This window comes from Phaethon aethereus (genome assembly GCF_964289735.1).
Source record: "Phaethon aethereus genome assembly, chromosome: 2".
Classification (NCBI taxonomy): domain Eukaryota; kingdom Metazoa; phylum Chordata; class Aves; order Phaethontiformes; family Phaethontidae; genus Phaethon; species Phaethon aethereus.
The window spans coordinates 99,318,050-99,330,246 of NC_138582.1; the positions used below are offsets into that span (position 1 = coordinate 99,318,050).

The window sequence follows — 12,197 nt, forward strand, 5'->3', positions numbered from 1 at the left end:
CTTTCTTGCCTGCCAAAATCTACACATAACGGTTAATATTGTGCCTTGTACTACAAACTGAATGGGCAGTTCTGCAGCCTGGAAAGCCAGGCAGCAGTATTAATGGCTTCAGGTGAGGACAAAACCAGCTTCCTATGATCTCCCATAATATTCTGTCCTAATTACGAGAAGCTGTTCAGAAATCAGGCCAACATAGAAGAAATAAAAAAAAAAATAGGAATAGCATAGGAAAAATAGCATAGGAAAAAAACTCAGGTACTAAATGTCCTTAATTCATAAGCCTTTCATTTGTAAGAGATAGCAGAAGAATCAGAGGATGAGGACTTCTGGTGTGGGGTTTTTTTTTTGTAGCTGGAAATTTTGTTTGAAGTAGAATCAGGCTCAAGCTATCAGAGTAAGCTTGATGGTGACAACTTTCCAATTAAAGTGAAACAGAACTGTGACTTCTCTTACTTTGTGGTGGCCTTTAGTGATCTCTCATCCAGTCCTAAGTAAATTCTTGTATGTGCATATAGACTCTTGTACGTTCAATATATAGAACCCTCGGGGAAAAGGAACAGAGATTCAGGTTTAGTCAATAGGGGCCTAATTTAATTGGCAGTTATTCCTGGCAGAACTGAAAGCCTCATTTATACAATACCTTATAAATAAAAGTATTAAACTTATTCTTCAGGGTCCATTTACTTTGGTGGTCTAAAGGATATACATGTTGTTCAGTGCCTTGTGTTCTCCACTGGTAATTGTTTTAGCTGTGTATAATCTTTGGAAATGATCAATCAATTCTAATGAAGCACCCTCATCAGTGAGAAGCAGAATTAATGCTATTCTTTTACTAATTACTCCAGAGACACCCTCAGCTTGTGTGTGAGAAAACAAGTAAAATATGAATTCTGGTGTTTTGAGGTGAGGACTTTTCTGTTCTTGTTGCATACCCTTTTTTTACTGAAGATTTTGTGAGAAGGTTGAAGGACAAATTAAGACATACTGTGCATGACTAATGGAGAGTGAGAGTGGTTTAATGGTCTGCTAGCTCTGTTCCAGAAGACTGCAAGGGGAGATGTGATCTTGTGAAGGGTTCAGGTACACATCTGAAAATGCAGAAGCACCTCTTAACTTTTGCCTTAAGATATGTATATATGTATATGTGTATGTGTACATATGTATATCTATATAATAGAAAAATGTTTTATACAAATCTATATTATAAAATCACTACAGGCATGGTCAGCAGGAAAAAAATAGAAGAGAAATATTTTAAATACAAAACTTGAGGAAAGAAAAGCTTCCTTTGAATCTAATCACATTATTGCTGTGAACTTATCCCAAAGTTCTTCAATAAGTGCATGAAGCCTGACTTGCAGGGTTTGGCAAAGGACTTAATACAGGTTTTAGAAATGGAAACAAAACATTCCTCACTTCTGAAAGTGTTTGTGAACCATCTCAAGCATCTATCTGCCTATGCCAAGACAAAGATTGGCCTTTCCCTCAATAAGAAACATACATAAAAGAGCAGGCCTAAAATAAACATGTAAAAGCACATTTAATTTTGGAGAGAATGAAAAGGAAAAATCCGTTTTAACAGTGACAGGAAGAGAGAATTGCCTCTAGCAAATATAAATCACACAACCTTGGCATGCTGCTTCTTGAGGCTGAGGTACTGTGGGGACGGGGCCATGCAGGAACGGGGACAGAGCTAAGAGCACACTGCAGAGCAGCCACCGGGAGTGTTGCCACCACAACTGCAGAAGGTGCTCCGTACTTTGCCTCACGTCATCTCTCAAGCTCTTGATGACACTGCCTCCCACAGGGAATGTCCATACCACAGCACTGGGTGTGGAAGTGACCATGCAGCCCTAGAAGATGGGCAACCCTAAGAGAAAAACATGATCCTTAGCTGTTTTCATACCGTTGTTTCACTGCTCCGCATTTGCTGTTAGCCATTTACCTCACGGTGAGCCTTCTACTGGTTTTCAGATACGATTATTGTTAGACAACGTTCACGGACAGAATTTCTTTCATCATTTCAATTCTCAAATATCCATATGCAGAATTCAGGCATTTAGGACAACACTTGCAGCCCCCTTACTTCATTGAAAATGAGGGAGGAACGGAAATAATCACCTGGGACCAAATTTAATTGGACTGCTGGGGTAAAGTCCCCAGATTATCATAAAAGCTTTCATGGCCAAAAGTGACAAGAAGACTGGTCATATCTGATTTGATAGATGATATACCTCAGTGGTATAAAGCTCCTTTTGATCTTGATTCATTAAGCTGTTACTTCTCACCAGCACAGACAATGTTTTCTGAAATTAATTAATTTTTTTCCATCTTTGAAACCCTCTTCAAGGCTCTCCATGTGAATTCATGCAGAGCTGTACTTTTCAACCTTTAGGCTAAGCATGCTTTTCTTTCATTCTCCAAATTCAACTTGAACCTTGGATGCATACATGGTGCAGAAGAGCAGCAAAGAATTTCTGTCTTGAATCTTCCCTGAAGACATGGCTGCAGAGCTTGCTGTAGTCATCAGGAGATGCGTGGCAAAATTTTGAGAACAGTTTTTAACTTGTCTTTATGAATCTGTTCAAAAAACTCATTGAAAGAAGAAAAGAGACTCCCCCTGTTCAGGCACAAGTGATTCCCAGAGAGAAGACCTGAAAAAGTAAAAGCTACTTGTCCAAATGCTACCAGCAAATAATCAGGCACATCACCTCACTTCCACAGTGGAGCTCCCTCAACAGGCCATGCTGGTTTTTGCACATTTTTTTTAACATTACAGAATTAATTACTTGGATGGGATTTAAAGAGTAACTCATTAACTTTATGCTGGGTTGTATTACTTGTATATAATACAGCAAAGGTTATAGTGTAAGGTCATTCAGGCGGGAAGGAACCTCAGCAAGTGTCTAGTCCAACCTCCTGCTCAAAGCAGGGCCAGCTACAAGATCAGACCAGGTTGCTTAGGGCTTTGTCCAGCTGGGTCTTGAAAACCTCAAAGGATGCCAGTTGCACCACCTGTCTGTCAAGCCTGTTCCACAGTTTGGCTCTTCTCATGGGGGAGATTGTTTTCCTTATAATCTAGTCCTGAACCTCTTTTGTTTCAAATTTTGCCTACTGTCTCTCTTCCTCCCACTGTGCACCACTGTGAAAAGCCTGGCTCCATCCTACCTATAACCTTCTCACAGCTATTGGAGAGTTGCTATTAAGTACCCCCCCCCCTGCAAGCTATCTTTTCTCCAAGCTGAACAAGCCCCAGTCCCTCAGCTTCTGCTCACAGGTCAGGTGCTCCAGACCTTGACCATTGCAGTAGCCCTCTGCTCAACTCATTCTGGGATTTTTCTGTCTTTCCTGGAGGATCCTAGGCTTGGCACAATAATCTGGAAACAGTCTAAGGAGTGCTGAATAGAAGGGGAATAATCCCTTGATCTCTTGGCTGTGGTTCTACTCATGCAACCCAGGAGGCTGTTGGCCTCTTGTTGGCAGCATAGCAAACACAGCCAGCTCTGCCACAAGCCCAAGATTCACAGGCATGCATGCCCTCTTCCTCCATGCAGTAGTTGTGCTGAGGCAGAATTTGAGTATTTTAATGAGCTTTTCTGCCAGCCTTGCTGGAGCAGCATTTGCTGCCATACATCCAGAACTTCCTAGCACTCTGTCTGCAACAGCTGTACCTGCAACATGTGCCAGCCAACTCTTCAGCCACGTTCAGTGGCTAGGAAGCATCAGACTTGGTGTACAGCTCCAGTGTACCACAAACATGTCAGAAGAACCATACATGAGCAAACCTTCTGTGCAGCAAATAAAAGTATATTTATCTGTCTCCTGAAAACCTAAAAGGAAATGCAGCAACTGTAGGTGTTAGCAAAATTATCTATATGGAAGGGGTAAGGGCTGACCTGCAGCAAATATTGTGGCATCCACAACTATCTCTTAAGTAATTAATTGTCATTAGCAGTGGGAAGGTTTCTATGTCTAACATCTCTTTCATCTATTCTGGCACAGTTATTACTTAGCCATGCACAATACTGAGTGGTCACAACCCTGCTGGGAGCCAACATCTTGCAAAATTGCTCATTATTCTCTTGAGCGTGAAGAACCTCAGCCGAAAGAGATTAAACAGACTTGCACATAGGGCTTCACACAGTTTGTTTCTCATCTGTCACATGAGTGCTTTGTGCAGTGATTTAAGACTCTGGTAGTGTTCCACTGAGAAGACACTTGTCATAGATTCCTTGTTTATATTTCCACTGTCCAGCTTCTTATTCATCTACAGATGCCCATGTCTGATGGATATTCCATGCTGGAGACAGTAACGGTTTCCACCCCTGGTTCATACATCACATATATTGTGAAATCAAAACAAAAGAGGAAAGAACTGTAAAGCACAGTCATCTCACTCTTGCACGCAGGGACAAGTTGTTCTCTCATTTACTCCAGATGATGGTAGCGCAGTTTCCAACAGTGTGCCTGCAGCCCAGGGATTTGAGCAAGGCTCCATTTGTTCAGCATGTTTGCTGATCTGACCACTCAGTAAAACTTGCAGTACAAGGTCTCCGTTACTGTTGTCGGTGAAGATATATCGATCCATTTCTGAGCGAATGGATCGAACTCTCCTCCCATTGCAGTCATTCTCCTTTTAGCCATTTTTTTTTTAACAGACAAGTAGAGTTCTCCCAGAGGTGAAGGGCAGACAAGTAGATTTAATGCCTTTGGTTCATTTTCAAGGCTCTATTTAGGTATTAGGGCCATATTCAGACAGGCTTAAGAACTTGTGTGAAACACAGTCAGTCTGAATAAAGCCTTAAGTTAAAAATAATGGACAAGATTTTTGGCAGGTCTCCAGTGGAGTCACCCAGTGCCAGTACCACTGAAAATATGTTGGTGTGAAGGATTTCTTTAAATTTACGTGGAAACTAAAGGTCCATACCTTTGTTGTGAAGAGTGGAAACCAGAGTATGCACATTGATTCATGATGGAGTATGTGGTTATTCAGTATAATTAAGCTAGACTTGTTCTCCCGTGCAACTCCAAAGCTGCAAAGCCTCTATCACAACTTCACTAGATGAATGCTTGCATGAGAAAGGAAAAGAAATTTTCACTATATTTTAGAAGAAAGATGGAAGCATTCCTGTTTACTTTATACCTAAACCATTTGGCATGTAACACTCACTTCTAACATACAATATTGCTCTAATCTTCAGGATCACAGAAGGCAGCAAACCCAGTTGATATTTCCAGTTATTCTTTTGTCAGAAACAAGAGAAGCCTGCACTTGGGATCACTGAATTCACCATTAAGGAATACTCCCCTTATCATACACTGAGTGGTGGGGCGTCCAGGCCCAGGCACTGTCAGTTGAAGGCGTTAATTGAGGTACAGCAGAAAAGGATCTAAAACTAACAGTCAAAGCTGCACTTTTCAAAATGGAAGTGCAGATCTCAGTATGGTCTTTGTAATTCAGGACTAGCTGTAGAAATGAAATTGCCTGGAGCACAAATTTATGAAAACACTTTGTTACTACAGATCCCATAGGAGCCTTACTCTCAGGGGTCTATACAATTTACTCTTTACTCTTTGTTATTTACCTTTTATTGAAGACGGTGTGTTTTTTTACGCAGGATACAAAGAGGAAATATGCACAGATAACACATATGTAAGAAAAACACGGTAACTTAGAGACCTTCCTGTGCTTGAACAGAAAATCCTGAAAGTCTTTTTTTTCTACTGTACAGGACAACTGCTTTAGAGGAGAGGTCTGTGCTCTGTGGTTTGGCAATCCCATGAGTTAGATTTCAGCCTTGGTGGAGCCATCAAAAGAATTCTTGCCTTCAAGAACATGTCAAGTGGATATGATAGTGCATTGAAAGACAAAAGATTTGGGTTTACTCTCTGTAACTCTCTGTCTCTGCAACGTGAGAAGACCACTTTCTCTCCATGCCTCTGTTTCATCTTTGCACACCCTTTGCCTCTCCTATGTCTTTAGCCTATAAGTCCTTTGAAGAAAGAGAAGACTTACTGTCAGTGTGTTGTTCCTAGTGTAGTAAAAACACTAGTATCAAGTGGGCACTGTGGATGTAATGAAGCTATGACTAGCACTAAAAAAAGTGTAGTGTCATATCTGAGCTTGGCTCCATGCATGGTCTTTTTCCACATTAATCATTCCTTAAACATTTTCAAGAAGTGTTAGTGCTTGGAAGTACTAGTGTCAACCTTGTGCACTGTGGCTAGTAGATACGGGTACTAGTATAGGCGATATCGAGAATAGGCCAGGAGGGAGGAAAGAATAAAGGGGGCGAGGGGATGGACAGTTAATGCTAAAAAGAACCATCTGGAAAAGGTCTTTAGAAATCTGATGTCAGTCAAGACGATGATGACCTCAGAAACCTGGAGAGCAACATCTTACTCCCAAGCTTTCTCAGGTCAAAAGAAGATTCTGGACCTTCAGTTCCTTTACCATGTTACAGCAAGAAGAGTGAACTGAAGCAACAAGAGGCCAAAAAGTGTGCAAGCCTGAAGAGCTGCGTTGCGCAGCCAAACATCTCCCATATTCCAGGCTGAAAAGGCCTGGCCTTCCTCCTAAACACAAACTCACAGTTGCATGAAGCTCACAGTGTATAGATCTGCTCTCATTTTTGCTCTCAGTGTGTGTTGTGACTGTTTCACACACCCATATTGGGAACTACAAGCCCTGGCATTACTTTTTCTCCCTTCTGAAACCATTCCACAGTGCTCCAAAAATCTCCATCCTTCAGTTGAGTCCTAGCAGAGAGGTTTGCTTGTGGTCCTCTCATTGATTTCCCATGGAAATCAGGGAAGTCATTGCCTGGTAGGTCAACTATGTGTTTCAATGAACATGCCTACAGTTAAAAAGGTTAAAATTCAGTGCATGAGTCCAAAGAAAAGTGCCTGCCAAGTCTTCTGTAAAAGAATACATTAATGCTAACAATCTTCTGCCCTTTATCATTTTCTCCTCCGGTATCCTTTGTTTTTCCAGACCACTCCTGTGTAATATTTGTTTTTTCTCTTGCCCTACAATGTAATTTTTAACACCAGATGTTTTGCACATTACGAAATTGTAAGAAATGTGACTTGTAGTAATTGCACTGCAGTGGCTGAGAAGGATCAGGAATCCCTGAGCTTTTGCTCCAGCAGTGAGAGTGGTAAGTCATCTTGTAACTTTAGACACCAAATTGCTCTCCCCGTATTTGCGTGCCTATTGAGTGGGAGACATTGCGCTTACCTCACAGGGCTGTTTTGGAGGATTAGGGCTTTAAAGTATCAAAGTGTGCTACAAGCCTTGTTAAGCATTGCTTAACATGATTATTAAGGGGCACATACAGCCCTGGGATATTTTTTGTGAGACTCAAAAGTGCTGCAAAACAATGGTACTTTTTTCTGAAGACAGTGCTGAGCGCATGCTGTGCAGAGTTGTCTGTCACAGCAGGGAAGGGGTGCACACTCCCATGTTGACTAGCAACCTCAGTACCTGCTCACCCAGGCAGATACTCTGATCTCCATCTTACTGCCATGAAAATTAACATCAGGACCTCTCTCTCTTCTGTTTTAGATCCTGGTGCTCCTGTGAAACTGCCTTGTATGCCAGTTAAACTGTCACCTCCACTACCTCCAAAGAAAGTCATGATTTGCATGCCTTTAGGGGGGCCAGACCTCTCTCTCTCATCCTATTCCACACAGAAGAGCTCCCAGCAGCCCTTGACTCAGCACCATCACACTGTCCTGCCATCCCAGTTAGCAGCTCACCAGCACCAGCTCCAGTACGGCAGCCACAGCCAGCATCTGCCTTCTGGGTCCAGCACGTTGCCCATTCACCCTTCGGGGTGCCGGATGATAGAGGAACTCAACAAAACACTAGCCATGACCATGCAGAGGCTAGAAAGGTAATGGATCAACTTTTAAAATTACCTGTTGATGTGCACTGTTTCTTGCTAACCTCAGTATCAGTATCACAGCTTGAGTTGTGCTGGTAGTGCTTGAATCCAGCCACAGAGACAGGGAAAGAGCCTTTCCAGGCTTTTTTGACAAGTTTGTGGCAGAAAGGAGAAACAGATTGAATTTCCTGAACCCCATTGTCCTGTTCGAGGAGCTGGATAATGCAGCCAATGGAGAAGATGTTAACAGGACATGCCTGGCTTGCAATATATACTGCGGAGTGCGTAACTCCGATTATGTGGAGGATTGCCAAAGAAAAAAAGGAGAGGAGGTGGAAGATTCAGAAAAGAGCAGTAGAAACCAAATGTGCTACTCAACCAGGGCATCTGATTAATATTACCAATTAGCTTGAAACAGCCTATGAGGACTTCCTAAAAATCACTCGGAGGGGTTTTAATGTACTATTTCAATTAATTTAAATTAAATTCTATGTTTGATCTTAAAGTAAGTATTTAACCCATTCCAGAGCAGCTACCTACTTAGCTGTTTGCGTCTGGAGCAAGGTTGTACATTTGATCAGAAGAGCCTTACCCACCTTGGGACTATTTTTTATTACTGTCACTTGTGGGTATCTCTGAACCTTCCTTAGCACAGGAAAGACATGGACCTCTTGGAGCGGGTCCAGAGGAAGGACACAAAAATGATCAGAGGAATGGAACACCTCTCCTATGAGGACAGGCTGAGAGAGCTGGAGGGGTTCAGCCTGGAGAAGAGAAGGCTCTAGGGAGACCCTATTGCAGCCTGCCAGTACTAAAGGGGGCTCATAAGAAAGATGGGGACAGACCTTTTATCAGGGCCTGTTGCAATAGGACAGGGGGTAATGGTTTTAAACTAAAAGAGTGTAGATTTAGACTAGATATAAAGAAGAGATTTTTTACAATGAGGGTGGTGAAACACTGGCACAGGTTGCCCAGCGAGGTGTTAGATGCACCATCCCTGGAAACATTCAAGGTCAGGTTGGATGGGACTCTGAGCAACCCGATCTAGTTCAAGATGTCCCTGCTCACTGCAGGGGGGTTGGACTAAATGACGTTAAATGGTCCAACCCAAACTATTCTATGATTCTATAATTCTATGAAATAGTCTGAATAAGTGAAGCATGTTGTATAAATGCAAGCTGTCCTCATAGACAGCAAGATCAGCAAGCTTTGGAAAATTTGTCTTGTAGAGGAAAATTGAGCAAGTCCCAGAATAGGGAAGGTAGTCCAAAAAATGACATGTTCTATTTAGTCCCAGGGCAGCTTTGTAGCCAGCTTGTTCTAGGATCATCAGATCATCCTTCTGTTAGACAGGAAGCTAAAATATTTGATCTAACAGACAAAATGTCTAATGATTTGCTCCAATACCTCTTTGTAATAATGTTACCTTCATTATAGTATTAGTTAAAAAGAATTTGATCAGGGATGGCAGATTCTCCTTACTGTATGGAAAACAGTCAGGGAACCAGAGACTGTCCCACACTGCCAGCTTAGTTTAGTATCAGGGTAGTGAGACCTCTGTGGTTATATCAGGGGCTGATGTTTCTGCAGCATGGGGGAATCCTCTGCTGTGGAAAAACTGCTAGGGCTGTGAGGGAGATTCCTATTCCCATCAGTAAAAAGGCTGTAGTGGTAGGATTGGGAAGAGCATCTGCATTCCCCCCCTGTGCCCAGTGACTACCCACTTTCCTCTCACATTGCCAGCGGGGCTGGTCAGATGCATCTGCATCGCCCCAAAGCTTGGTGCACCAAGCACAGAGGGTAGCTGGTGTCTCCCAAAGGCTCCTTTGGGGCTGCACTGCCAATGCCATCCCCAGCATAGGTCAGATGTCTTACTGTCTGGCGCACAGTACATGTAGAAGGCACTTTGTTATCCTGAGCCCAGTGACCTCTCAGAGTATGACTTCATTGTGGCATCTGTTGCCCCACAGCAATGGATGCTCCAATTTCAGGGCATCCATCAAGTTTATGTCTACAGATATGTTTAATTGATTTAAAGAAGGTGATGCTGTTTGGTTTTAACTATTAATTTGAAGCTGAAACTCTGCTGCTTGTTAAAACTGAATAAGCAAGGGTTCATTTCCCAATACAAAGCAATTGCCTCCCTTTACAGAAGAAAACAAGAAAAGGTTGTGGCACTGATACTTCACATTTAAACTGAAAATGAGTTCTAGTTCATGATATTCCAGATGGTTGACTTTTCATAGTCTTTTTGTGTTGATTAACTATTATTTCAATCTTGAAATAAAGTATTGACTACTTCAGTTATTCTCCTCATCACAACAAATCAATAATGTTTGCATTCACAAGAGAGAAGGTAGGTGATGACTGTTTCCTCTGCAACAGTAATTGTTATTTCCATAGTATTTCCAGGTAAAAGGGTCTGTGGAGCTGACACTTAAGTTCTTAAAGTTCTGAACTTAAGTTTTAAACTACTTTTTCAAGCCACATTGTGATCTTAGTACATTTGTTAACTTTTCTTGAAGATTTGTGCAGATTTTTAAAGTACATATATTTAACTTGGGAGAGGATTATTTGCACAAAATGCTGCTGTTTTCTAATACTTTTAACAGTAGTTCTTTTTTTTAATTATATAAAACCTGGATTAAACCTAGTGGAAATCATGCTACAGTATTTGTCATTGGATACTTCAGCCCAGAAGTCTTGAGGGCTTTTTAAAATCACACAGATCCTAGGCCTGCTTTTCTCTATTTAAAATTTGGTAGTGTGCTCACATCTGTTCCATGCATAGAATATGCAGTGAGATCCTGAGCTTTACTGTTTCTTCCAGGATAACATGTTACTGGGTCACTGCTATTGGGTCGACAATCTTGAGGGGATGACAGAGCCTGATGGATCTCTCAGATGCTTCCTGGGGAATACTAAGTTCATTGGCAGCATTTAATTTTGCTGATCTCATTCTTTATCTCCGAAGAATCCTATAACATTATAGAATAATTGCTATGATGCTGCAGTAATAATGCTGCTAAGCCTGGCAATTTGGGAGATTATTTAGAGTAGTATTTTGGTTTTAATAAGGGAGGATCATGTAGACAAGTGCCGATCAGTTTTCTGCTCTAAATTTTTTCTTTTTTTTCCTTTGGGGATTTTTTTTTTCTTCCCTCTGTCTAGTTTCTTTGATCCTGGTGCTGTGGAAGCTCCTCAGGTCTGTTAAACTCCGTTGATATTCACTGAATCCAGAACCAATTTGTATCAATTGCACATTTTTCCCAGTAAGCTTTTCTTAGTCCTACAACTCTTTACCTCCACCAGGACTGTGAGTGTGGACAGGAACAAAGAACAAGAGACTACAACATCCCCTTCCTTTAGCAGTCTGGATTTTTTGCTTTCACAGATGAGGTCTCTGGAATTCAGATAGTCTAAAAACATCTGAAGACTGATACCTGAAATCAATGCTTTGCCAATGACCCAGAAGCTTGTCAGAGAAAAATGAGCTGTCCCTCATTCATTCTGGAAGCCAGAAGTTATTTTGCTGCCTTTGACCTTGAGAAAGCTACTGGGCTTCTCTACATCTGTTTTCCCTTCTGCAGGAGTGGTTGCATGTTACTGCCTCATCTAGATCTTAGTGCACATTAATAAGTTAATGTCTTAAGTTACATTAAAAGCATGTAATAGCTATTCAAGTCCCAGTTGTTCTTATGACTTAAAATTACAGTTATTTCTGGATTTTTAATTCAGTTTTATTACAGACACTGTAGAACATGAAGTTCATTTGCACACGTAACACTTTTGATTGCAGACATTTTCTGGTACTCGTAACATCTATTCATAACCTATTCTCAGAAGGTCAATCTGTCCCTTGTCATAGTATGACTATTATGACATGTCATTTGTGCTGCCAGTTTGCCTCTATTTTCCCTGATAAATTACCAGCTTTATGATAGATTAAGTTGAAAGAGAGAAGAGTGTAATTTCCATGTAACCTTTTTTCTGCAAGCTCTGTTGTCAATTTGTGCCCTACTGCAGATGACTTTCCCCGTCAGCCCCACGGGTATGTGTCAAGCATAAGCAAAGCTCTGCATTTTGGCATCATTTTTACCATTTCAGAATGCATTTTAAGAGTTGGTGAAAATCTCATAACCCCTGCCACCAAAATCCATGGAAGACTTGATCCTCCTAACTGAATTGGAGAGGAAAGACCATGCCCAAAAGCCACGTGTCACGAGCAGCAGCGAAACAAGCTTTAGAAACCCTCTTGTGCCACTGGAATGTATCTTTAATTTTGACTGAGAGAGGCAGCTTCTTCAT

General features: G+C 41.5%; 1 protein-coding gene across 4 annotated transcripts in view; it reads left to right on the forward strand.

The window, feature by feature from the left end:
• PHACTR1 (phosphatase and actin regulator 1) overlaps nt 1–12,197 on the forward strand; it is a gene marked incomplete at its 5' end in the record, with an annotated part of 312,028 nt that overhangs the window by 252,063 nt on the left and 47,768 nt on the right. For all 4 annotated transcript variants that reach the window (XM_081996841.1, XM_081996842.1, XM_081996843.1 and 1 more), the window contains one exon: nt 7,568–7,898. In XM_081996841.1, the coding sequence (XP_081852967.1) occupies nt 7,568–7,898 (331 nt within the window). The remainder of the gene's footprint in view (nt 1–7,567; nt 7,899–12,197) is intronic.